This window comes from Capricornis sumatraensis, chromosome 12 (genome assembly GCF_032405125.1).
Source record: "Capricornis sumatraensis isolate serow.1 chromosome 12, serow.2, whole genome shotgun sequence".
NCBI classification, from domain to species: Eukaryota; Metazoa; Chordata; class Mammalia; order Artiodactyla; family Bovidae; genus Capricornis; species Capricornis sumatraensis.
This window is the reverse complement of record NC_091080.1, coordinates 95,160,804-95,188,738: the sequence shown is the minus strand read 5'-3', so window position 1 is coordinate 95,188,738 and position 27,935 is coordinate 95,160,804. Positions and strand designations below refer to the sequence as shown.

The 27,935-nt window shown below is 47.0% G+C and overlaps 1 protein-coding gene across 2 annotated transcripts; it reads right to left on the bottom strand.

Annotated features, from left to right (window-relative positions):
* Positions 1-27,353, bottom strand: CDC16 (cell division cycle 16). Of its 2 annotated transcripts, XM_068984423.1 has the most exons (18): positions 27,248-27,353; positions 26,041-26,095; positions 25,852-25,949; positions 24,492-24,530; positions 24,106-24,246; positions 22,025-22,184; positions 20,785-20,876; positions 20,158-20,291; positions 19,324-19,403; positions 18,294-18,343; positions 17,441-17,514; positions 15,627-15,752; positions 10,023-10,175; positions 8,725-8,788; positions 6,227-6,288; positions 5,207-5,342; positions 3,629-3,719; positions 1-452 (listed from the first exon to the last, which is right to left on the bottom strand). In XM_068984423.1, exons 1-18 carry the CDS (start codon positions 27,293-27,295, stop codon positions 193-195), a joined length of 1,863 nt encoding a protein of 620 aa, XP_068840524.1. In that variant the 5' UTR covers positions 27,296-27,353; the 3' UTR covers positions 1-192. The 2 variants fall into 2 exon arrangements, with proteins under 2 accessions (XP_068840524.1, XP_068840525.1); XM_068984424.1 differs by lacking the exon at positions 10,023-10,175.
* Positions 27,354-27,935: the final 582 nt, after the last annotated feature.

Genomic DNA, 27,935 nt, shown 5'->3' with positions numbered 1-27,935 from the left:
TTTGCATTACTATTCTGTATATTCAGAAACATCTGTTGCAAAAGTGTGCGATCCAATCTCTTAAGGCAAGTATCCATTCCTAAATGCAGAGGTGGGGTCTGGATGCACGTCGAGAAATTGGAAATGTTTAAGACAAGGATGAGAGGAAGCAGACTTACTCTAAGACAACGGGGAACTGAGCCCAGTCTGGAATCATGTGCTGTGGTCCGACATAGACGTCTCTAACATCATGTCACTTTCGTTCATTTCAATTTCAAAGGTTTCTTCCAAGGAAGGTCTGGAATCTGGGGTTTTCCTTGAGGTTTCTAGTGGTGCAAGCCCTGCTTCTTCCACAGTCTGTTTTTCTACTTCAAATTCCCTGAAATCCCACGGAGGTGAAATAATGTTTTTTAATGTCTTCATTGTATGCACATCGAAATCGTAACATTTTAGTTTGTCTTTGATGTCTGCTCCTAAAAAGACAGACACACCACAGTAAGAACAGAACAGAAAATCCCATTTGTCATTTCCAGCAACACATAACACTGCTCTATCATTTGGGTCACAAGTCCTTGTAAGAGCACGTGCATAGCTAACGGAAACGTTGCCATGTCTCTCTGCCCCGTGGGCCTTTACGATGAAGGGAGACTATGGGGAAGGCTCCCAGAAGCACAGGCAGGCTCAGCTCCTACCCGCAAAGGGAGTCAGCACCAACCGGAGCCTGTGGGCAGGACCTCCTCAGCAGCTGCAGGTGGAGAATCCTGGCTGGCACTTCGCCCGAGTAGAGTCACGAGTCTCAGGCACAGAGAAACACACCGATTTTCCACAAATCAAAACCGTGAGAAGAATGGATGGGCCACGGAGAGGCCCAGCTCTACCAGGGCCTCCCAGGCGGCACTGCGGGTAAAGACTCTGCCTGCCGACGCAAGGGAACTAAGAGACGCTGGCTCAGTCCCTGGGTGGGGAAGATCCCCTGGAGGAGGAAATGGCAGCCCACGCCAGTACTCTTGCCTGGAAAACCCCATGGACAGAGGAGCCTGGCAGGCTGCTCTGCGGGGTCACGAAGAGTCGGACACAACTGAAGTGTCTTAGCACAGGCTCAGCTACTCCGACGTGAACAAGATGACAGTTTTACAGACTTCAAACCAATAGCTTTCAGTAACAGATGTCTTGACAGATAACAGGCAAGTCTACTACTGAAGATAAAAACAGCACATACAATTACAGTTAATAATACCGTTTTACATATTCAAAAGTTGCTGAGAGTGTACCTTGTAAGTTCTCATCTCAAGAAAAAAGGTTTTCTGTGTCGTGACAGACGTGAACTAGACCTACTGTGGTGGTGACTTTGCAGTGCAGTATTACCTCATTATGCTGTGCGCCCGGATGTAACCTAACATGTACAGTAAGATACTGTGTGACGAGCCAGCTTAGAAGTCTCCTTTTGTAAGGCCTCTATGAGGGCAGGCAAGCGCCCACCCTAGCAGCGGGCCCCCGACACTTTTCCGGCCACCCCATTCGCACACTTGGTCTGGGCTGTGCTGGGTCCTCGCTGATGCACAGGTTCCTCTCCGCTGTGCAGGGCGTGCCTCTCACTACAGCGGCTTCTCCTGTGGCGGGCCGCGGGCTCCGGGAGCGCAGGCTTACGTCGCTGCATCTCCTGAGCTCTGCTAGAGCACCACCTCGGTCGTTGCAAACGGGCTTAGGGGCTCCGTGGCATGGGAGACCTTCCTGGATCAGGGATTGAACCCATGACTCATTGTGATGAAAAGAATGTGACAGAAATGGTTTTGTGCAAACTGTAGCCTTCAGGGGGCCCTGAAACTTTCGTTCTTCTCCCTCAGGCCCCGAGACCACCATGCTATAAGGAAGCCTGGGGTAAAGAGCCACGGAGGGGCCCAGCCCTGTCAGTGAGGTTCCCCTGTGCGTGACACCATCTTAGCCCGTCAGCCCTGCCAAGCGAAAGCCCAGCACACAAGTCACCTGCAGGGCTGTGGGAAACAGCACGCCTTTGCTGGCCAGAGCAGCGCACTGGGCAACAAGAGGCCTGTTTAACTTCAGCAGACGTGCTGTTAAACAGTTTTCCAAAGAGTCTGCCCTATTTACAATCCAGCAGTAACAACATGTGAGAGTCCCAGCTGCTCTGCGCCATTGCCAACCCCAGGCACTATCAGTATTTGTTTCTTTTAGCCACTCTGGCAGGTTTATAGTGATACCTCATCATGGCCTTTATTCACTTTCCTGATAAGTAATGTACTGAGCACCTCCATTTACTTGTAATTCTCTCAATATCCTCTGTGGTGAAACTCCTGTTCAAGCACTTTGCACATTTTTGATGGCGCTTTTTTTTACTGTAGGGTCATGTGCAGGACTGTTTGTATTCTGGACGAGCTCCCCAGTGAGTCTCTGTACTGTAAATTCTGGACAAGATCCTTGGTGAGTCTGCGCTGTAAATTCTGGAGGAGCAGCGTGGTAAGTCTCTGCGCTGGAAATTCTGGACGAGCTCCCCAGTGAGTCTCTGTGCTGAAAGTTCTGGACGAGAAGCTTGGTGAGTCTCTGTGCTAAAGTTCTGGACGAGCTCCCCGGTGAGTCTCTGCGCTGAAAGTTCTGGACGAGCTCCCTGGTGAGTCTCTGCGCTGTAAGGACCTCTCTTGGTCTCTAACCTGCCTGTGCGCCCTCACGTGTTTAACTGTATTGAGGCCTACTCTTTTACAACATTCCTGACTAAGGAGCACAACTCCACACCAACTCACCTTTGCAGTTCTTGCTGCTGTTCACTCACCAAGTCATGTCCAACTCTTTGTGATCCATGAACTGAAGCATGCCAGGCTTCTCTGTCCATCACTATTTCCCTGAGTTTCCCCAAACTCATGTCCGTTGAGTAAGTGATGCCATCCAAGCATCTCATCCTCTGTCACCCCCTTCTCCTCTTGCCCTCAATTTTTCCCAGCATCAGGGTCTTTTCCAACAACTCCATACCAACTTACCTTATGACTTGCTAATCATTTATAAAAATTTAAAAAATTACATAGCGTTGAAATGTGAACATAAGCCAATTTAACAGTCCACTGAAGTGCCAAGATTAACATGCTATACTCTGCATTGTAAAACAGTAAAGCATTTACTTATTAGAAAAATCTCTCAAGATTTTTTCAGTTATGCAAACAGATTGATTCTTATATTATCACCCATATTCTAAAATGATATTTTGCACATAGCAAATACTTGACTTTACAGTGAATGGATACATAGAAAGTGAAAGTCAAGTCACTCAGTCATGTCCAACTCTGCAACCCCATGGACTGCAGCCCACCAGGCTCCTCCGTCCACGGGATTTTCCAGGCAAGAATACTGGAGTGGGCTGCCATTTCCTTCTCCTGGGTTGGGGCTCTTCCCAAACCAGGGACTGAACCCAGGTCTCCCACATTGCAGGCAGACACTTTACCCTCTGAGCCACTAGGGAAGCCATGACTCATTAATCTCCACATGCTTTCCGTTGAAATAAATGGAGTTTCTTGATACTACTATAGCAAGAATGATCAGACAAATAAACTTAGAACTTTACACGAGAATCTGAGACACCTAAACAGAGATATACAAAGACCTAAAATATGGACTATGACATCAATCAGAGTAATTATAATCTTACCAATATAAGCTTCAGAATCACCAATGTACATTTCAATGCAATGGCCAAGCATTGTAACAGAAAATGTGTCATCTCGCCTAAGACCAAGGGCCTGCAGAAAAGATTCAGCCTGGTTACTACAAGAAAATCAGTTTCTTTCTGACCGGCTTTAAGCATTGCCATGGATCTCATTTCTAAATATTCCAGGGAACTCAGGATAGCAGTGAAGGGAGGTTGTCAGTGGGGAAACAGACAACATGAGTGGCTATCATCTGATAACTGCTAAAGCTGGGGGATGGGCACGTAGAGTGTCATTACACTATTCTATCTTCTACGTCTGAAAGGCTGCCCTCCAGAAGGATTCTTAAAAAGCCCATGAAGCCCTCTGTATTAATTAAAACATAGAAAAGAAACAAATTATGTAACACTCAAATACAGACATTTGAAAGGTCACAAAAACTAGAAAACTTGCTTAGTCCACACTCCTGCCTGCTCAACAAGTATCTGGTCATCTCAGTGGTACTTCAGGAATTCATCTTCCCTGAAATCTCTAACCAACCCTTGCAAATCAGTTATAAATCTATCATTCACTAATTTAACTTTGAAATGTCGTATTTTCTCACATTTTATCTCTTTCTCCAAATACAGTTATTTCATCAATTTGAAGACCCACATTTTTTCAAATTCTAGCATCTGAACTTTGGAAGTCTCTCAACAGGTGGCTTATTACTGCTGTCAGCTGGTCTCACTGGGTGAGCACGCCTGTGCCAGCAGTGTGGGCCTGGCGGCCACATCAGTAGTACAGACCAGACCACACACCACCTGAAGAACGCCCAAAGGAGGCACTGAGTTGTGGGCATTATCCAAAAACGTTCTGGCACACTTTCTGGCAGAGTCAATGCCGCTAGCTGGGAAAAGCCTGAGTGGGGTACGTGTACCGGCATGTGGACACAGTTTTGGGAAAACAGGAATATTGATCACTTGGTACAAAAGTGACTTAGAAGAACCAAACTCTGAATGTGAAGAACTGAATACCCTAACAATTTCACTTATATCTTCTGTTATGTAGATAGTAGAGTGCTCCCTGACAAGAATCTATGCCCTATTATGTCCAAAAGAGCACTTTTTCTAAGCAAACAAAAAAACCAAAGTGACAGGAAAGAACTAAAGTTTGAATGGCAGCGTAAGTTCTGATACAGTCATTTGCTTTCTGATTAGCGGTGGCTTAGGCTTGATGAAATACCGCATGTGAATTACGGAGAGAGCCTGTCCCAATGACGAGCGCAGCAGTTCTGCTCATGTATGGGCAGTTAGTTTTAAGTCATAAAGACTGGAGTTCCCAAAGAGCTCCCTAGACATGCACCCGGCTCAGCTGCGCTGACAGATACTCAGGTAAGGCTCACATCTGAGAACTGTAAGACAACTCACACACTTTTCTCTGCAAAGAAGAGTCAAATGCAAGGTTGCCTGAAGAATTTCAAAACGTACATTTTAAACTGCACTTCTCTCAAGTAAGAAAATATTGCCTAGAAAAGATGTTTCAAACAAGTGGTAACTCTCAACCAGATTTAAAGTTCTTGCTACAAACAAAAGACGTACGGTGTGGAAATAGTCCACAGCGTTCTCAAAGTTGCCCATCAGACTGTGAATATAGCCGATGGCGGAGTAGGTGGACGCGTTCTGAGGGATTAACACCAGGGCCTGCCGGTGGTAGTCCAAGGCCTCAGCATACTTCCTATGAGAAGGGGGAACAGGAAGAGAGGAGCAGTCAGTGAGTGCGGCGGGTCTTCCCGGACGGGCACACACAGAGACACCTTCCTATATCAGAGTCACAGTCTACACAGCAACTCCCTTCACATCTACTGTGTATCCACCTCAGTGTGTCTTCCAGCCGAGTGCAGACAGGCCCACAGGGCTACCAGCTGAATCCCATCCTTGGCTCTTGGGCCTGGCCCCTCACGCAGCAAGGCTTCTACTGGGTGCAGGCAAGCCTCCCAGCCAGGGGTGGTTCAGGGACTAAACGGTTTTGCCAGGAGCCACCTGGAGCAGCATCCCCCCAATTTTCTAGAATACCTGCTCTGTAGAAACCCTGCTGAAAAAAGGTTTCATGCACGATGATGTTTGGGAGACGCTGCAGTTCGTCATGCATAGTAAAGACTGCAAGATATCCTGAAAAACCTGCTAAACTTTGAGTAACTTCAAGGTCATCAAACTTGAAACTAACCAGACAGTCTCTCTTTCAGCTGTCACCTAATACCACACCAGTCATCACCCTGTGAAACCGGCATCTAGCGGAGAGCAGCGGGTTAGGCGCGAGTACGGCTTCAATTCGGCCCTGCTGTCCTAATTCCTCTAAAATAATTTTAACACTGAACATTTTTAATCCAAGAAAACAGAAGTAATTATTATTCTCAATATACTTCTAAAATAAAATTATACTAACAAAGGTAATAAAAACATTTCTTCTGTTGCTTGCTATATCTGAAGAACCAAGTACAAGGAAACTAAAGGATCTCAAAATTATGGAAATAGAAAAAAAAACTATGGCAATAGCTACACAAGGTTAAGTAAAATTTTAGTCACAAAGAAAATTTCTGAAAAATGCTTTACTTCACTTACTTAAGTTTTCTGCAGACATGGCCCAAGTTGTTCAACAGAGGTTCCCATTTGTCGACTGTCACCTAAAACGAAGCACAGCAGACCGCGACTCACAAGCGGCGCCACGCTGCCCACCCGCACGGCAGGACCTCACTTGTCTGCGGGGATCCCTGGTGCTTCCACAGCACTGAGCCAGGGTTAGGGGCTTCTCCATCCTTCCCACTGGAGGACACTTTCTGAGGTTCATTTTATTAGCACAATTTTGTCAAAGAGCCCATCTATGCCTAAAGATGCTCAAATTCTGTACCTCCAGCCCAGAATTCTCCATCTGCCTAGGACATGTGTCCACTTAGAAATCTCACAAGCACTTCAAATCCAACAAGTCACATGCTAACGTCATCCTCTCTCCTGTCAGCTCAGCTCAATAACATCACCCCTCTGAGTGCCCCACACACGTCCATGCCATCCCCGACCCAACCCCTCCAGGAACCACCTGCTTATCAGACTCCTCACAGAGCTCCACCCCCACCACTGACAAGTCTTGTCTGACCACGCCTCCCATATGAGAGCTGCTCCTGTCCCTCCACCATCTCAAGACGAGCTGCAAACTCTCACGTCCTTTCAAGGCCCCTGGAGACCCACATTTCGCCCTCCTGCCCTGTTTCTTGATGTTCTCTGTGAACTCAAAACCCAAGCAACACTGAAGTTTCGCACATTCCCTTTGCAATGCCTGAAATGCCCTGCTCCCTACTTCTGCCTGGCTAACCGTCCACCCTTTAGAACTGAAGTGCGTTTCCTTGAACCCAGAAGGCTGTCCTGACCCACCCACAAGCCTGTGTGACAGTGAAGTCGCTCAGTCGTGTCCGACTCTCTGCGACCCGTGGACTGTAGCCCACCAAGCTCCTCCGTCCGCGGGGTTCTCCAGGCAAGGGCACTGGAGTCTGTGTAGGTCCCTGCGTTTCCTCCGCCGCGGCCCTTCCTGTGCACGGCGTTGTTCCCGCCAGTTTACATCTGCACTGATCTCAGAGCGGTCAGCACCGAGCCAGTTCTCAGGCGCCTACCAGCTCAGAGCTCAGGACACAGCTGACCGGCAGCCGTGAGGCAGGACCAAATGAATCCGCAGACCTGACCACACCCTCTTAACTCCCCTGAGCCCAGCTCTGGGAGGCACTGCCCACGTGAAAGAAACAAACCCTCTATGATTCTTAGGCACAAACTGCTCTCTTGCGGCTACTCTGACATCTGCAACCAAGTCACACAGTGTCTTTGCCTCCTCGTGTAACTTTGTAATGGGGACTTGGAAAGTTTGATAGTATTGTGCTTTTACATTTAAACCATTTCTTTAAACGTCTGTAAGAACCCAAAGTGCCTTCAAATCATCGAAGTTCTAGTTTCAGTTTCAACTGTGCTTTGCAACAGCGCATCTCAAGCTTCTCTGCGCATGAGAATCGCCTGGAAGTCTTGCTAACACTGCAGACTCTGGTTCGACAGACACAAGGTTCTGCGCTTCCAACAAGCTCCCAAGTGATGCCAATGCACTGCTCCGGCCTGAGAGGCAAGATCCTGAGGTGTTCAACCCTTTGAGAACGGGCAAAGTCGTAAGTGCAGCCCTGTGTCAGCAGAAACACATGCATCCTCCAGACCACCCGAGACTGGACTGGGGACGACCCGCTCATATACAGACGTGCAGACGCACGGAACACAGAAGTTTAAGCTCATGTGACAAGAGGCCAAAGTAAGCAAAGCTGTGTCTCCAGGGACAAGTAAGCTGTCACCGGGCAGGGAACCCAGGGGAGCTCCGTCTGTCTCCTCAGTAAAGAGAAACTGACAGCTGAGGAAGATGCGTGCTGTGGCTAAGTGTTCCTGTGGGCCGGAACAGAATGACATGGGAAGTGGTAACAGCACAGAATACGACAACATGGGTGTGAATAAGAAGAATCAGGACACAAAGAGCAACGACATGCAAACCTGACCTACGCAAGTGCCCGGGGCCCACGGCTGCCACATTCAATACAGTATCAGTGTTCAGCACATCCAAGAGAGCTGGAAGCACAAACTCACGCGTCTTTCAGGAACCAGAGCCTGGTTACAGATCTAGACAGATCTTAAATACCAGGTAGGGAAGAACAATAGGTCTAATTTTAATTACACCTGGCCCTGTTCCTGCAGAAATGGAACCTGCTGCTACAGGCACCCATCCATCAGAAAGAAAGGACAAGTCAGACAGGACAGTGCGCACCCCCTTCCAGGATCCTCACGTACTCTCCCTACTGGAACCATCATCAAATGCATTCCGATTACGCCCACAGACCAAAACTAGAGCCTCCAAAGAAGCAGATAGCCAACTGCCCTCTCACACTCATTTTTCACCACGTACCATGGTAAGTCAAATACTAACAAACATTTGCTATGATAAATATTAGGCTAATACATACTAGGCAAAACAAATACTATTTTCTTCATTCAATACTAAACATACTTATGAGTGTGTATGTATTTACAGATATTATATAGAATACCTCATTCCCAATTGCTTTAATTTTTTCCAAAGCATCGAGAAACCATTTTTCTGCTGTTTTCCATCTAAAATAGAGGGGAGGGGAAAAGTTGTAGTTTATTCAAAATTGACACATATAAACATTTTAAAAATATTTGAATTATCTTCTACTAACAGTAAAAATGTCATAAACATCTGTAATTAGTTTTTTTTTAATTCAAGTGAGACAAATGATTACTTCTATGGCGTTACCTTCACAAGAGCTCAATACTTGGGAGATACAGCATATTCTCATTATTCTGAGTAATCGGGCTCTACAAAGACTCTGAACGGCACTTTAGCCAACACCGAACCACCGCTCCCAGTGGAAAGACCATGCCCCTCTGCTCGCAGGCTCACCAGCTGTTCAAAGTACCTGCTTCCCACACGCCTCAGTTTGGCACCGTCTCACTTAATGTATATTGTTGATTCATTAACCCTAACCCACAGCAAAAGCGCTGTGACTGCTGCCTGCACAGAGCCTGTCTAACCCGCCACTCTGCCCAAGGCACATCTCGGCCTTCCTGCACTCTGGGTGCAAGCAGCACTCCGGCACTCTGCTTGGGGGTCGTTTTAAACTGTGAACCAACCAAGAAAAGCACAAGGCGGAGGGGGACGGCAGAGGGGCCTAAAATAGACTCCAACTAAAGTGACTGAATGAAATTATTACTATACGTTATTTTAAAAGGCTCCATACTCGTAAAGACTAGATAACCCAGTTTTTAGAATACACACCAGTGCCACAAAGAACACTACACTGGTGCTAATTTACTGGTTTAAAACGCACGCATGGTTTAGTGCAAAGGGTCACAGGCAGTTCTTTCGGTGTGATACTGAACTGCCTGCTCTGTGAACATCCAGGGTGACAGCAAGCCTCAGCCACTGACCAGGAAACTCAGAGGCTGGGCCACTCTAACTGGTTAGCTTTTGGATTAACTGGTAACTGAAAGGGAAACATTTTTGTTTCAAAATTGTGAGAAATCTTTATCAAATGTATGAATCCAATTCCTGGTCAACAAAGAGATGACAAGGGATTCTGCAGTGCCTCCAGGCCACCCTGTAGTGTCCAGGCCTGGACCTAAGAGCTTGTGCCAGCCCACAGTGAAGGGGACCAAAACCCAGGTTTAGTATTTTTAAAAACTGCTATTTCTTTTTAACTGTCCACCTCCTTCTAAAATAAGACATCAATCAAGAGTCACTGGCCACTTAAGGTTAAACTCTAGCGATCAAGGCTTCGCTCTGTTTACAGAAAGGAACAGAAGGGCTCCCGCTGGTACTCACTCTCCATTCTGAAATGCAACCACTCCGACCTCGTGCATAACAAAAGGGTCTTCTGGCGCGACGCTTAGAGCTTGGCCAAAGAATCTTTCGGCCAGTTTTGAGTTATTGGTCAATCCGTATTCTAATCCGATATAAAGCATTGGCAAGTGACACCTAAAAGTATTGGAAAAGTTCACATAGTCAACACTCAAAACTTTAAAATTCATATTTTCAAACCCTGTCTACAAAATTACTTAACATACCAAAAAGAGCACTTAGCTTTTTTCTAACACTTCATTTACTAATATTTAATGAATATCTAATAAGCTTTTAGAATAATCAGCTGCCACTTCTAGAATCTAACAGCAACCTATTTACCCTTATTTTCCATTGAAAGTGAAAGTGAAGTCGCTCAGTCGTGTCCAACTCTTTGCGACCCCATGGACTGTAGCCTACCAGGCTCCTCCCTCCATGGGATTCTCCAGGCAAGAGTACTGGAGGGGGTTGCCATTTCCTTCTCCAGGGGATCTTCCCCACCCAGGGATGGAGCCCGGGTCTCCTGCATTCCAGGCAGACGGTTTAACCTTGGAGCCACTACTCTACAGAAAAAGACACAAATGAAACCCTTGTGAAGCAGAAGGGCAGGCCCCAGGTGTTTGCCTCCATGCCCCCAGCCAAGACGGTCTTCCTGTCACTGACTCAGCAACACAGACCCCTCACGGCTATGCTCAGTGCCCCCTCCCACTATGGAACCAGCCCCGCCCTCGAGGGGACTTCCCTGCATCGGTTCTCATATTCCATTCTCACAGCCTCTGAGGCAGAGGAGCTAATTCACTTGAACTTCATCTCTCCATGCTGTCAGACCGTGGTCACAGTAAGAGGGCCCTCCCCTGAAGATGGTCAGACAATGTCAGTGAGCGCTGACCGCCCGGGCTCCACTCCAGAGTCACGACTGAAGTTACAGCCGTGCTGCCTACAGATGTGCCACCAAGAGCCTCTACACACAGACCCGCAGGAAGTATCAGGCAACTACTAACCCCAGACAGTGATTCACGTCCACGTAAAAAACAGAGTGCCAATAAAGGTGATGACATTTCATCTTTCTTCTCTTGACTGACAGGTCTCACGCATACAGAAATGTAACGTTTACCACTATAACAGCACAAATGAGGTGACGGGAGCACAGCTGCCCCGGAGCAAGGAAGCACACCCGACTGACTGAGGAGAAGCGTGCAACACCAAGAGCGCCTTGCAGGGAGAAATCATGAGCCCGGGAGCAAGCAGGAGACACCAGGTTAAGGGCACGCGGAGTGAGGGGCTGTGGAGTGAGGAAGCAGTGTGTCCTGGAATAAGCAAGTGACACTGGATACTATCTTGGAGTGAGGAAGTAAGGGGTCCTGGAGTAAGAAAGTGACACCAGATAGTATCTCAAATTCACAGGAACAAATGAAGAGAACTTGAAACAGGAAAAAAAGCTCAATGTAACAAAGAACATATATCCCTGGTCTCCGTCTCACAGCTTCTTTGAGAAACAGCATCGCACACTGAAGTCACTACAACGACGGATAACCAAGAGTCTGCGGTTTACAGATCGGCCCAACCAGAAATGCTGACGGGGGTCCTCAGGCTGAAACAACACATCGGCCCAACCAGAAACGCTGACGGGGGTCCTCAGGCTGAAACAACACATCGGCCCAACCAGAAACGCTGACGGGGGTCCTCAGGCTGAAACAACACATCGGCCCAACCAGAAACGCTGACGGGGGTCCTCAGGCTGAAACAACACATCGGCCCAACCAGAAACGCTGACGGGGGTCCTCAGGCTGAAACAACAGATCGGCCCAACCAGAAATGCTGATGGGGGTCCTCAGGCTGAAACAAAGACGCTTAGACAGTAACTCAAAGTCAAAGGGAGAAACAATTTGGACAAAACCACCGCAGAGCTAAGGACAAGACAGTATTTGCAGATCTGCCCAACCAGAAACACTAATGGGGGTCCTCACGCTGAAACAGAGACACTTAGACAGTAACTCAAATCCACAGGGAGAAACAATTTGGACAAGACAACCACAGAGCTAAGGACAAGGCAGTATAAACATATTTCTGTTTGCAGCTCTTCCTGAACTTGACCTCCTGAAATTAAGTTGGTGTCATAAAGTAAGAAACACATTTGGTTTTGTCCCTGATGCCGGCACAGACCGCCTAGAAGCCTGGGGAGTTCCTCAGTGAGACGTGTGTCCTTTGTCATGTACAACAAGCCCCTCCTGATTACACCCAGTTTACATTAACGGGGACTCAGGGCGAGGCTGGTCACCAGGAGGCCGGGTGCTGAGAGGACTGGAACGTTCAGCCCCACGCACAGACCTCCTGGTAGGGAGGCTGAAGGCTGAACTCTGGAAACACTCCTGACCGCGAGACCCCAAGAGCTTCCAAGCTGGTGAACGTAGCACGGTCCCGAGACAGCTGGAGGCTGCGTGCACTCCCACCCACGGGCCCTGCACTGCCCTTCTCTTCCGCTTGGTTCTTCCTGAGCTGTATCATTTATGATAAACAGAACACTTTCCTGGATTCTGTCAGTCATTCCGGCAAATAATCAGACCCGAGGAGGAGCTGCGGGAACCCCAGATTTACAGCCAGTCAGTCAGAAGGACAAGTGACCCAGGACCAGCGTGAGAACTGAACTGACTTGTAGGACTCCACAGGTGTCTGGAGAATCAGAGAACTGGCTGTTAGTGTTGCAAAGTACTCTAGTCAGTAGTCAGTATTAATCCAAAGTAGACTGTTTAAGATGTTAACTGTAACCCCCCAAGATAAGGACTGAAAACCTCAAAAAATGTACTATATGAAAAAAAACAGGGAATTAAAATGGTAATTACAAAGTATCTAATCAAAGAAAGGGCAGTAAGGAGAAACAGAAGGAAAAAAGATATAACATCAAAAAAACAGCAAAATGCCAAGCATAAACCCTACCTTATTACTAATTATATTATACACAAATGGATAAAATGCCAACAAAAAGCAAGAAATTGGCAAAATCAATAATAAAACCATGTTCCAACGATTTGTTGTCTACAAGTGACACACTTTAGATTCAAAAGACTCAAGTTGAAACTGAAAGACTGAAAGAGATACACCATGCAGATAACAACCAAAATAAGCAGGAATGGCTACAGTAAACGTTAGATAAACTCAGACAAAATCTGTTACCAGAAACAACTGAGGATGTTTTACAAAGATAAAAGGCTAAATCCATCAAGAATCTAACAGTAGAGACCCCAAAGCTAGTAGTAAAAACTGCCAGAATTGGAGGGAAAAAGACAATTCAACAGGAACAGTTGGAGACTTCATTAAGGAAATCAGCTGCTGTTTGAAAACATGCTTTACGCCACTTCATGGGCATGAAAGACCCACCTGTTTTGGCTAACCAACGGAAATACGAAGAGGGTATATCCTTTTATGGGAAAGAAGCGTTCCACGACTTCAGCTTATTAAAGGTTTCACAGAACACTCCACTTGTGACAAGGGGAAACCCACACTCACTTGCGATCGTGAATGAAATCACGAGGTGAAACAAAAACAGAGGCCATGAACAACACTGTGGCCGGTTGGGACCCAGGGGCGGCGGGACCTGGGGACAGCGGGACCGGGGGCGGCGAGCACCGCGCTGGCGGGGATGGGGCTCCAGAGCACGGGAAGGCTGCTATCAGTGTCCTCCGGGACAGACGCGCTAGGTTGCAAGGAACCTCAAGAGACCCAAAACACTGAAATCACAGAGTACGATCTTCAATCACATTGGAGTTAAACTAGAAATAACTGAAGGAAATCTTGGAAATTCACAAATACCTGGTAATTATACAACACACTCTTAAACAACCAATGGCTCAAAAAGTCATAAAGAAAATTTTAACAGATGTATGCAATTTCAAACAATTAACCAAACACAGAGTAAGCTAAGGGAATACAAAGCTATTCTGATGAGGAAGTAAAACGGAGCGGAAAATGATGTTTATCCTGATGAGGTAATGTGAAATTTTAATTAGAAAAGTGCTCGACTGGGAAGCATTACAAGTGTTAATCATATAATTAAGTATTGGTTTCGACTCTTGACTAGTAGCTAAGAAGTAACTGTTACTTGCTAGTAATAACTGTTCTGGTCTGTGAGCACCCAGAAGAGCAAAGTAAACCTAGCAGACTCCAGCATCTGGTCTGAAGAAACCACCCACAGTGAGCTGCTATTCGCTGCAGTTCACCAGACTGACAGCTTAGGGGCGCCTGCGGACACTGAGCCAAGCTCCAGCAAGGCACTGGAGAGCAGCTCGCAGTCTTGGTGAACAGGATGGACTGGGTACAGGGACCATCTAGGTGGGTCAACAACTGGTTGAACAGCTGTAATCTGGAGGACTGTACCAGTCATGTCAGGATCATGGACTTATGGACTGAATGTATGTCTCCTCCCAAACCCATACCTTAGGCCCCATGCTGGCCCCCCGTGACTACACTCAGAGAGAGGGCCTATGAGGAAATAGTAAAGATCAGAGGAGGGTGTAAAGGTGGGGCCCCAACACAGCAGGGCTAGTACCCTACGAGGGACGGCAGAGCGAGCTCCCTATGAGGACACAGCGAGAAGGCAGCCGCCTGAAGGCCAGGACGAGAGCCCTCACCAGGAACCAAGTCGGCCGGCCAGCCTCCGAGAGGGGAGAAACCGGACTCCTCTGGTTTAAACCACTGTCTGTGTTCTGTTATGGCAGCCTGAAAGACTAGGATTCTTAGGGAACTGTGTCCTTTATAATAGTTTCACGGACAGCTACTTAGATATCAAAGTCACACACAGAAAATGTAACACACTTAAAAAAGCTGGGACCCTAAACAATACGGACGCAGAACTGAGTGCCAGTAAACCAACCCTAACAAACGCAAGTCAAGCAAGCAAGGAAAGGCAGCTAACCTTCACGGAGTGCTTTCTGCGTGTCAGACTGATCCCCGTCTGTAACTAGGATTTCCTTCATTACTCCTCAGTCAGCCTAGGCCTAAGCGTTGCTGTTGCTCCTGTTTCTCGGGAGGTGCGTAACTGGCCAAGACCAGCAGGCACCCTGGCAGGCCCACCGCCTGCCCACCAGAGGTACAGCTGTGGTCAGCAGCAGCAGCCGGCACGAGAGAACAGGGCAAGGAGAGAGGAGCACCAGCCTGAGAAGAGCCAGCAGGAAGCACAGCAGCGCTCTGCTCCGCAAAGCAGCACGCTGTCAGGGCTCAGGTAGCACCAAGGCATTTACCACGGACACGCGCTCACAGCACTGGCAGGCTCAGTGCTGAGCCTGAATCACGAAAGAAGCCACACAAACACCTTCTGCACAGAAGCAGGACACAAGCAGCCTCCCTGCTCATGGCCCCTGCCACTGCTGTACCAGCGCGAGACAGCTCCGCCCTCCTCCTCCCTCAGCGGGCGTGTGAGCTCCCCTCTGTGCTGGTCAGGGTAAACTACTCGGCAGTCATGCCAGCTTTCCTCCCTCACCCGCCTAGCTACTTCACAAGCATAAGCTACTAACGAGACACACTACGCTTTAGCAAGCCAGTGGCCGAGACGGTGATGACGAAACCCCACTGGCTGCATCAGCCTGTCCCGCGCACCCTTTCATCAGCTGCGCTGCAGTGAAGTACGCAGCCATCGCCTGGTCATGCTCACTCTCGACTGCGAACGAATGCCCGTACGCGATCCATGCTGGCCCGTAGGTCTTCTCCAGCGTCGTAGCTTTGCTGAAAGAGGAAATTTCATTCACATGTGTAATGTTTCAAGTTGTTAGGTTAATTTTATGTAACTTGACTATTTCAAGGACATCAGAATTATGTCAATGAATGAGCTGTCAATGCATTAAACACTAATGTAACACTGTGTTAATTCACTTGAAATAAAATAATGCTTAATAGTACAAGCAAAATTTTAAGCAATTTTAGGACAGGTCCACAACTTCCTAGGTATATAGTAGAACCCATTAGCTTTCTGCATAGACTTTACAAACATTACCTGACCTAGGAGCTTCATTTCAAAGTGGAGGAGAAAACCAGCGGCAGCAGGATCCTTTTAATGAAGGCCTGCTTCATGCCTCGTATGGACCATCTAACCCTGATAACTTTCAGGGTTATCTGTGTTTTGAGGGTAAGTATATCGAGGCTGGAAAGATTAAGTGACACCCTACAGATGACTTGGAGACTCATGCTGGTTCGATGGACAGGACTACATAGTTTTACAGTCTTCAACTAGGTGAGCCACAATTAGGAATAAAGACAGCATATCACAAAGCATGAAAAATATAAAGGGTGAGATTCCCACTTTCTTAGCATTTTATTTTCTAAGATTTCTTTTACCCAGATGGTCCCTGTTTCACATAGAATTCGTCACTGAATAAGCACAGTTAATCAAAGCAGCACAGCCCAAGAGAACTTCTATAACACAAATCATCCTGCTCCCAAAAACACAAGCACGTGTTCCTAAAGTGCTCAGCACTCAAACAGAGCGCTCGCCCTCATTTTCCCCTTAGTGCAGGGCCCTCTCCTGTCATCTCATCTTCTTAACAATCCTGGCATACAGATACATCACTCCCCATTTCACAGGAGAGGCAGGATCAGAGGAATGAACTCTCCCAAGGAATCATAGCTAGTAAGTGGCAGCATGGGGTCTAGAAATCAAGGCTGGGTCCAAAGTTTATGAACTTTACCACAGATCCGTCTTCTATTCCGTTCGCATGGAGGAAGTCACAGGCATTACTAGAGGTTTTCCTGTACTAGAGTAATTGAGTAACACTGGTTAGGCAGCTGGACTGGGCTGCATGGAGCTCCTCAAGCTAATGCCACAGCAGATCCTTACGGAAACCTGTTCACTTTGCCAAGCATTCTGAGTTTAAGTACTTGTTTATTTATTTACTTAGGCTGCACGGCGTGGCGTGTGCGACCTTAGTTCCCACACCACGCGCTGAACCTGTGCCCTGCCATGGAAGCAGAGCCTTACCCACTGGGCCAGCAGGGAAGGCCCCAGGAATGTGCTTCACAGTCACATCTAGTGACCCTGACCTCACACAGCTTCACGTAATTTCACAGTTATTAAAAAAAGCCCTCATAGTAAGAGGTTAAAACTATCTCTGTAAATAACAAGCTCCCAAAATATTTCATATTATTCCCTATTCCTATTTATTCTCATTTATAAATAAAAATCTAAATACATCATAAGCCCCTGAAGACAAGGTCTATACCACTGACGACTTTTATCTCCCCTCCCCCTACAGCATCTTATAAAGAGCAGGGAACAAAATGGAAACAACGGAATGAACTCTGAAGAAAACCCCTTCTTTCATACTGCTTTTAAAGTACAAGTCTCTGTATTGACGCAGGTGACGAAGAAACTACTTCCCGCAGGTTCACGACAGAGGGCGGAGACAGCGAGTCCGTACCTGAGGTATCTTCTGGCATGCTCGTTTTTATGACCGACCATGAGATAGTAGCATCCCACTGCAAACCAAGACACCTAGAAAGGTTAGAATGCACCATGACCAGAGGCACGGAGCCTAGCACTGGGAATCATCACACACTCAGGTCAGGACAGAGCCTTCTCTGCACAGGCTGCGTACTGAAGGGCCTGGGTGCAGAGAGGCCAGACGCGCCAGCTGCCGCTCCAGGTGCCCCCGCCCTGCTCCCGCAGCATCGGAAGCGCGAGGCCCCAGCGTGGGTCTGCGGACTCCACCTCGCCAGCTGCCTCCTCCCACACTGGCTTCTCCACTTTACGAGCGGCTCCCACACGGGCTGCAGGCTCTTCTCAGAGACCCAGACTCTGGCTCCTGGCTTTCGCCTTTGAGCACATGGCTTCTGATTCCATTTCCAACTCTATGTTTCGTTCTGACCCACGGCAGTTTGGAAGACACAGTGACTCACTCAGTGCCTAATTCAGTAAGTTATCACACATGCAACGGGAAGAGTACCATGCAGGTATTAACACTGCTTATGAGAGATATGACTTTCACTTTTAGTATTTAATTTTCCTGTATGTTAAATATTTTTAGATAAGCATATAGTATTCCTATAATCATAAACAAGTAAAGATTAAGTTATACACTAAAAAAATACTTTTGTGATTTGAAAACGTGAACACTGCTTCTAATGATCATAACCATTAGAAGAGTCTGCTCCAACAACTTAAATTAAAACATCTGTATCAACTTAAATTTAGCCTCTGTCTAAACACTAGTTAAGTATTTTCTTACAGTTTAGGTAAGAAAAAAATAAGGAAAAAAGTTTATATTTACTTACAGGATTACTAGGATATAAATCCACCAATTTATGAGAAAGATAGAAAAGTTCTACATTAGAGAAAAAGAAAATAAAATAAAATTACTCATAGCAAATGAATTTTAAGATGAGTTTCCCCCAGTTACAACTCTTTACAATCACATACACTGTGTTCTCGCAGCAGTGATTTTATACTTTTCTTTCTTCCTAGACACAAACTTCATTTACCTGGTGCAACACAGAAGCCCCTCGAGCAGTCGCTGCGGCCGCCACTTGCTCCTCACCCCACGCCTGGTACTGAGGGGCAGGCAGCACTCGGGGCCTGGAGGCCTGGGCGAGCAGCACACGGCAGAGCGCTCCAGCGCTGGGGTTGCTGCAGTGGCCTCGCCTGTCTGAGAGCCCACGGCTCCTACTCCAGGGGCCTGTTACAGACCACCCCAACCACCCGCAGTCAGGTCGGCTGACCACGCTCTCCAGTCTATCACATCGGCAAGGTGAGCTCCTCCTGAGTGACACAAAGACCAGGGCGGCTGGGGAGCCTGCACCCCCGGCAACCCTGCAGGAGGCGCGGTGCTGCAGGCCCGCGGACGGCACTCAGAGCAGCAGGCCTACAGCCGGGGTGCCCGGCTGCCCTTCTCGACAGAGCTGACTATCCAGCTTAAAAGATTTAAGGGCAAATACGGTCCAAACACTAAATGTTTCTGAAATGTTAAAATATGGAAAACATTAAAACTCTGCCTCTTTACAATTTCTAAAGTTACTGACTCTTGCCGTTTATGGATTTTACAAAAAAAAAGAAAAAGGCAAACTGCCACCCAACACTATAAAGTTATGACATCTTGGAACACAAACTACATTTAAAAAAGGAAGCGGAAACTAGGGATAAAGGAAGCGTGTCCTGCTGCAGTGACAAGACAGACCGCTGGTCAGTCTGACGAGCGCGTCTTCCCCCAGCTGTCACCTGCACCTGCAACTGCCCAGGACTCGAGAGATAAACCCCAGCTACAGAACACTTCTGTCATGAGAATTCTTAGTTTCAAAACAGCCTTACCATTTGCTTTATTCAGCTCTACAAGTGTTCCTATATGCACAGGTAAGCAATTTGCATGGAAAGGATCTTTCTCCATCACTCTGAAAGTCAAGGCAGCACATTATGTATGTGGGTACCAACAGCATGCAACAGCGCTCATCACAATTAGTTATGTTTACTTAAGCAGTCATTCCCACACTGCACACAACACTGTGGGTTATAATACACAGTTAGTTTCTTAACTCCATTATCCTCAGACTTTCTTAGTTAAGGCAATGATTAGATTATAAAAGAAAGTGAAAATCCTGATTTATTCAGAAGTACTAAATATAAACATCACTATAAACATTTACTTTAACAGATATAATTTAAGTGGTCTAATTATTTAGAAGGATCAAAAACAGTATGAAATATTAAATGAATCCTCCTTGTCAATTAAGATCTTTGTGAACTCAAGGGTTTTAAGCAAGCCCAGAGACAAACGTGCACTATGTACACAGAGCTGCCGGTGGGGGAGGCGGCCTGGCAGGTGAGCCTGACACTCAGTCCCTGTGGCATCTTACTCGTCTCCACTGCAACGAAGAATGGGCTTTGTAAAGCACGTGCCAGGATGGGATTCCCAAACTTGCAAATTATCACTGGGGAGGGACACGGACACTCCAGAGTTAATGACACGAAGCAACAAATGTGCGCAGGCCTCTGTCTGCAGACTGCTCTCCTGAGGCAATGCCCGCTCTGTACTCTGCAAAGGCTCACCCATCAGCTGACATTATTCAGAAAGCATGTCCCACACCATGCTCCTGTAAAGCACGCTTTACTCTATGTTCCTGCACAGAAGTAAGTGGATGTACTTACACAGAAGTCAGCTTGTAGCACATTTTAAAATCACAGTTATAATAATGTCTTTCAGCTAAAGACACGACCACATCCAGATTCTCCTGCAAACCATCCACAGACTCAGGGATGACAGTCTCACTAGGCTTATTATACTGAAAAAGAGGAACACAGACACAGCTCAGTGGCAAGCACCGAAGGCGTGCTCAGCCTGACTCGAGTGCTCCAACGTCTAACGCACAGCAGGTGCGACACTCTCAAACTTCCAGCTTCAAGCACTACCAACGCTCCTTTCACGAATCTGACTCTCTTCTCACTTCTATCACAGAATTCCGTGGTAGGAAGTATTTTACAAAGTAGAAGTATAGGAAGCATAAGAAAAAAACCCTCTTTTTCACACAACATCATCCCATTATCTGACACTTTCATCTTTTAAAAGTAAGAGTTGTTCCTGGGAGAAAGACATATTTTTGAAACCTTTGTTAGGAATCATATTATTTAAAATAGCCTATGTGTATTCCTGCAAATGTGCTAAACTAATAAAAATTAATGTTTAAATTCTTAACCCATAAAAGAATAGAGAGCAAATTTAAAGAAAGAAATACGATACTTATATAAAGCAAACACTAACTTGGTATTTTAACTTACCTTTTTCAACTTGTTCTCAAACAGAAATCGTAGCAAATCCTGTTCTTCAGTGCAGAGCTTGCTAAGAGGTAGTGATTCAAGAAGTTCTTTTTCTAAAAAATATCAACAAAAAAAAGAACATCCTCAGTAATTATGGTGACAAAAATCAGCAACAAAAATTCTTCTTCTATGATGCTTGGTCTACGCACACAGAGCTCAAAAGAAAATGGCGAGATCAAATGTGCTGCAGGAAACTAAGGGCCAGGCGGTGAGAGCCGCGCAAGAGCTGCGCGGGCCTTCGGGCAGCTCGAGTCTCCCTCAGACGCGAGAGCCGCCCCAGCCGCAGCACCACGGACTCTGCGGGGACAATGTCCGCCGTGCTGGCTGTCCTTTGCCCTCCACCCACTAGGTTCCACAGGCAACCTCCAACCCCCACCCGGACCTGCCCCCAAGCTGAGACAAGACTCTCCCCAGACACTGGCAAACATCCTCCAGGGGACAAAACCATGGGCTGAGAACTCATGAGGCCAAAACAGTCTGAGTCCGTTAACACATCCCCACCCTCTGCGCCTCTCTCCTTCAGGCGCCTCGGGCTGAGAACTCATTAGGCCAGAATGCGTCTGAGTCCAACACGTCCCCACCCTCTCTGCCTCTGTCCTTCAGGCACCATGGGCTGAGAACTCACTGGGCCACAACACGTCTGAGTCCGTTAACACACCCCCACCCTCTCTGCCGCTCTCCTTCAGGCGCCTCGCACCCCTGGCCACACGCTCGGTCAATGGCTCTCAGCACGCGCGTCACCTCAGAGCCGTCTTGATGCCAGAGTCCCACCACAGATGCTGACTTGACTGGTCAGGAGTCAGGACCTGCACACTGATTACTCGTCAAACTCCTCAGGGTTTAAAGTGCAGCCATGCTGGGAATCACTGAATCAGACCCTGAATTCTTACAGAACCTCAAGTCATCAAGAGACTGACTGCGAGAAGCGCCTCACAAGACTGGGCTCTGCAGTCGTGCTGAGGCTGGGGTGGCTCTCGCGTTTGAGGGAGACTCGATTTGCCCGAAGGGCCGCGCAGCTCTTGCACGGTTCTCGTTGCCTGGCTCTTAGTTTCCTGTAGTACCTGCTTCACGTCTGAAGACGTGTGGGAAGTGAACAGGCTTACTTAAAACCTGCACATAGCCTGCTATGGAGTCTATAAATTTCAGAAAAAAAAAAACAATATTAATTGTGCTAAACATAAAAACACCTGGGTATCCAAACCTTCTTGGGCTGTCAACATATGGTGGGACGTTAACAGATCAAATGCTTCAAAGCAATACACGTCAAGCTTCAAAGCTTCTTTATAGCTATAGGTAGCGAGGGTTCGGTTGTCTAGAGCATCATAGATTTTTCCTCGTAAAAGGCAAATGGAACTCTTTATCTGTTGGGAAAATAAGTCACATACTAAGTTAGTACGACTGAAAGTAATTTTGATCAAAAATCATATACTGTCCGAAGCCGAAGACTTTTTCTTTTAACATCTAGAAGGATTCACTCCATCTCAGTGCCAGACACAATATACGTTAATAGACACGTAAAAACGAAGCAAGCCTTCTGCCATCCACCCTCCCTGGGCCCCCTCACTCCAACAAACCTTTACAACTCGGTCATCATCACTGCTACTGTGCTCGTACTTGCTCTGCCTCAGAGAGGGCAATAACTCAGCACACAGAGCACACACACACTCAGTAAACGTGAAGACCGTCTGACAGGCGTGTCTCAGGGACGACCCTTAGGGAGCACCAGAAAACCAGGAGCGATGCAGCACGGGGTCGGGGCCTGGCTTCGGGAACCGGAGAGAGGCGAGCTCCAGTCCCAGCTGTGAGGCTCCCAGGGGGGCCTGGACCATGCTCCAGCTGCTCACGCCTCAGTCCCCCTCCTCATCTAACTCACAGGCGCCGTAAGGGTCGGAGGTGGTACCATCCGGAGCCAGCACACGGTAAGCAGCTCACACAGCAGCCACCTCACTACTACCAATAGAAAAAGGATGGAGAAACCAGATTTATGTTCCAGATTCTGAACCTCAAAAAACAAATAAGTGAGCTTAAAGGTTGTCCAGAGATGCCCTTAGGCTTCTCAGGTGGCTTAAAGAAGCTGTCTGCCAGTGCAGGAGACGGGGTGAGGAAGATCCCCCGGAGAAGGAAACAGCAACCCACTCCAGGAATCGTGCCTGGAAAATTCCCTGGACAGAGAAGCCTGACGGGCTGCAGTCCACAGGGTCGCAAAAGAGCAGGACACGACCGAGCGCCTGAGCACGCACGCATGCAGAGAGGCCACTAACTGGTCACGGGATGCAGGAGGGTCGTCACAAAACCACAGTCCGAAAGCAGCAGAGGATCTTAGGCGGAATCTCAGACCTATGCAGGATCTGTGAGTCACTAAGAATATAAACTCAGTAAAATAAACACTGCATTAAAAATAAATCATGCATCTCTTAGCAGTTAATGTTAAGAGGTCCAAAAGTAATGATCCTCAACTCGCTCATAAATGCATTTCCTCACACAAAAAATAATGTGTTTCTTCAAAAATAAAAAAACAAAGAATGATTAGTATTCCTACCATTATATGGTGAAGAGCGGAGTAACCAAGTTCCTGCATAGATATGTTACAGAGAGTAACTGGGATATGAAGGAATTGGTGGCTAACAGCTAAGTGATATAGGGTCTCTTGCTGAAATTTAAAAAACAAGTTCTCAAATTTATTATGGTAAGGATTGCACAGCTCAGTAAATATACTAAAAACCAATGTACTATGCACTTCTGAAGAATGAACTGCATGTTATGTGAATTACATTTCAAGAAAGTTGTTTAAAAAAGAGTAACAGTCCAGATTAGCAATCTGGCTATTACATTACATTATATAATCTCTGCCAGCAGGAATTTGCAATTTCAGGCAGGTATGCAGTACACAAACTGAAATACAGAAAATAACACAAATAGTAACATCAAACCACTTCCTGGAAAGAAACATCTAAGATAAGCAAGGTTTCTTGGGGGACCTACAAAACACTGTCAAAACACAGTTAAGAAGGGAAAAGTGGGAAGGAATTTAAAACATCAAAGGTGAGGAGAAAGAGCTTAAGCCTGCCTATTTCAGATTCAAGCATCTGAGGACACAATTACAACTTCTAACTGATGGCTCAGAAATGTCTTAAAATCTTTTGGGGTTGGGAAAATCAAGTAAGTTGGCAACCCAATTATTTTAAGATGATTATACGGAAGTAAAAGAAGGTGATTTATATTTGCCCTCTCCTGTGGGCAATTCTTCCTGATATCACTGAAGCTTCTTACTGTATTACTTACTGAGGACTGTGACATTTCCCAGTCACTGGAGGGGTCTTTCAAGCCACTTTCATCCTTCAAACATTTCTCAAACAGCCGTTTGTTGATCGGCTCCTCCATGTCAAGAATATCAAGAGCCTGCTGATATTCTTTCGCAGCAAACTGTGTAGAAAACAGAAACAGCCTTCATCACTTACGACTTCTGATACTAGACACACAGAGTCACTGTAGATTTTAGAAGGCAATGAATATTGTACCCACTCATTACTTAAATTTAAAGTAGAATTTTCTTCATGCACATCAGCTTTTAGTAAATGGAGAATCGGTTTACTGAATTCTCACACTCATGTGAGGGATACAAAGATTCACAGCATTAAACCTTTACCAAATAACGAGAGCATACTTACATGGCATCTAGCTGCAAGGTAGCGACATGCTTCATACAACTAAAAAAGAAATTAATCTATCAAAAAAGTGATCAAGATAACATGCATCTTCCATCAAAAAGAAAACTGTAACAAAAAAGAGACCAAAGTTATTCTCATGATTCCTCTTTTACTCCCACAGAGAAAGGTCTTTTTAGCTCATATTCATCATGAACCTACTGTTTGCCAAGCACGACGGATTCAAAACAGAATAAGGACCTGCCTCAAGGAGGTTGTAACAGGGGAGACATAATACAGCACATAGTTTCCTTCATAAGCTATGGAAGAATCGCATAAAAAAATACTAGCCAGTTGAATACAGAAACACCTCCAGGGGGAGAAGGTAACTTGGGAGTTGGTCAGCATCCCAGCACTGAGTCTGAGTAGCTGTCACACATCTCAGGAGCCGCAAGCAGTGAGCATGACTGGACACACACTCCACGCACTGACAGTGCTGGTGGCTCTATGACAACTGGAGAGAAATCACAAAACACCTGGTTGGGGCGGGGGGGGGGGGGGGGTGGCGCGGGGGCGGTCCATGAATGCATCTGCCTTCATGAGTTAAAGTCTCTCAGTCATGTCCAACTCTTTGTGACCCCATGGACTGTAGTCCATGGAATCCTCTAGGCAAGAATACTGGAGTGGGTAGCCTTTCCCTTCTCCAGGAGAATCTTCCCAACCCAGGGATTGAACTCAGGTCTCCTGCACTGCAGGTGGATTCTTTACCAGCTGAGCCACAAGGGAATCCTGTAGGTACTGGGAAAGCACTGAGAAAGCGCTGAGTGGTACTGTGAGCGATGTAATCAGATCTGTCTTAGGAAGACCACCCTGAGAGTTTAAAGGATGAACTGGAGACAAGGAAAGGGGTGTGGGAAAGATGTTACTAAACAAAAAAGAGAGGCTAAAACAACAGACGGACAAATTACAGGCCTGATGTGCAATGATAATCAGACAGAAAGGAACAGCCCATACTTTCAGAGCCATTTAGAAAGCAGTGTTGTCAAAACTTAGTGATTAGATGGGGGGTAGGGGGAGGCAGGAGGGAAAAACAAAGTGACCTGAGGTTAGGAATAAGAACATTTCTCTTTGACTTTCCTGGCGATTCCAATGCAAGGGACATGGGTGCCATCGCTGTTCAGGGAACTAAGCTTCCGCATGCCTCATGCAGAGACCAAAAAGAAACATACACAAGAAATTTCTCTTTGCATTTCATAAGAGAAATTGAATCCTTTAAAATATTCTTCAAAGTATTTTCACATACAAAGTACATATACCTAAAATACTAGCCTAACAACACTTTTAACACCTTTGGAAAGCTTTTAACACCTTTGCACTCACTTACTTTGTCCAGTTTCCGAGACCGAAGTGCATGAGCCGCCCGGTGATACTGGGCTGTCAGGTAAAGACACTGAGCCAACCAGTAAATGTCCTGGGGGTCCTCTGGAGGGAAGATCACATAAACGGTCAGAGGTGCAGGTAAAGTAGAAAGTTCAGGATAGAGAAATCAGAAAAAATAGAATTTGTCACTTACCATGAGAGAGTGAAGCTACTTTATCTGCCCAAAACAGAGCACTCTGATACTGTTGCTGCATCATAAAAAGAAAAAGCAATAATTGCCCTGTTCTTTCAACAGTTTTACACAGATAGCTAGTATTACCAGAAGGCTTTAACACTATATAACAAACCAATATCTCAATACAGTATTTTTTTAACGTGTAGTATCAATCATATCTCTATCTTCTATCCCAGGTGAGTCTTAGTTCAGTGGTACAAAAAAATATATATATATTATTGTAAGTGCTGACATACAGTTTAAGAAGGCGGATTTTTAAAAAAAATTAATACTCTGCAAAAGTACATCAGCAGGTATTTAAGGAAGTGGCTAATTAAAGTGATCACTAGCAAGGTTCTCAGTCTTTGCCTCAGGCCTCCTAGATGCAAACCAGGAACTCTGCTGCCAATCAATGTGCGAGGAGGGATACTCTGGGAGGGTCACAGATCTGCCCAACCTTAGTGCCTGGAAGGCTGAAAGCAGGCTGTCCCCTTCCTCACCCAGAGCCAGGAGAAAAGTGCTCCGGAAGAATTTGTTTAACTCATCTGACTTACGGCAAACCAATACAGCGTTCTGAATGTTGCAAACAACCAGCAACAATATTTCACATTCCGCTCCTAACAGTTCACACTGAACACGCTTTTCTGTCCCCATCTTGGTTTCCAATTTATTGGGACCACATACATTTTACAAAGACTAGGCGACATCGTAGAGTAAAGGGATGCTGTTGATTCCGGAAATACGTCTTTGCTTAAACACTGATGCTCATTCAAGCGAAGGGCAGGGAGAGAAGGTGTAGTTAACACGAACTTTTTAAAGTACTGATTTTGACACTAGAAGTTTGTCTTTATCATTATTCACTTAAACTTCCCAAATAAGAAGGACAACCAAGCTTTGAACGTTTTCTATTTACTAGCGAAGTTCACAGGCCACCCCTCGACTTGCGCTCAGTACGAAGCGTGTACTGAACTGGCCGGACCGGGCCGGGCCGGGCTCGGGGGCGCCGACACGTGCCGGGCTCGCGGAGACGCCCGGCGCCCCGCGCTCCCCGGCCGGCCGGCCGCAGAAGGCCGGCGCTCGACGCCCCTCCAGGGCTCCGGCCCGAACCAAAGCCCAGGGCGGCAGGGCCGCGCGCCGCCAGGACCCGCGTCTCCAGACCCCGGCCCGCGTCCCCGGCCGGCCCCACCTGGTCCAGGTACTGCCGGACACGCTTCCGCAGCCGCTCCAGGTTCATGGCTGCGGGGCCGGGCCCGGCGCGCTCGCCGCGTCCCGCTGCCCACCCGGCGGACCTGTGCCCGCACCCGGCGCCCGCGCCAACGCCACTGGACCGCGCGCAGAGCCCGGGAACTTCCGCTCCCGGCTGGCCCCGCCCCGGAAGCCCTGCGCAAATTCGTCCCTCCTGGCGCCGGAAACGGGCGTCGCGCCGTGCGTTCCGAGGCGTTCTCTGGCCCTTTCGGTGGCCAGGCCTGTCTCTCGGACTGCTACGTTGTTTTCTGTATCGTCCAGTTGCTGCAGGAATTCTGATGTCCGTTTAGTCGGAATCCCCCACTCTTTGCCCTCCTTATCCACTGCAATCTCCCAGGTGATGTCTGATCGCCCTGGCCTGCCTTCAGGGAGAGCCCCGTGAGGTCTGAGGTCTCCTCCCAGTCCTTTTCCTTCGGTTGACCCACACGAGCTCCTTGGCTGCGCCTTCCCACTCGCGTGTGCTGCCTCCTGAGTTAACCCGCTTCTCCCTCGCTGCAAATTTCCATCGCAGAGGTCCTTGTACCCGTGTTGACCGTTTCCCACCTTTGAATAAAACCTTACAGTGCCTTAAGGAATGTTATTTGAATATTTTTTTTTCTTTAACATCATTCAAATGAAATATCTGAAAG

What these genes read in the sequence shown, in the direction of transcription:
- CDC16 (XM_068984423.1), bottom strand. Translation starts at nt 27,295, where the DNA reads ATGAACCTGGAGCGGCTGCGGAAGCGTGTCCGGCAGTACCTGGACCAG. An exon ending in TCCGGCAGTACCTGGACCAG is followed by an intron (nt 26,096 to 27,247) that starts GTGGGGCCGGCC and finishes TTTATGATGCAG; the next exon opens with CAACAGTATCAGAGTGCTCT. An exon ending in TATGTTGACAGCCCAAGAAG is followed by an intron (nt 20,877 to 22,024) that starts GTTTGGATACCC and finishes GATATTTTTTAG; the next exon opens with AAAAAGAACTTCTTGAATCA.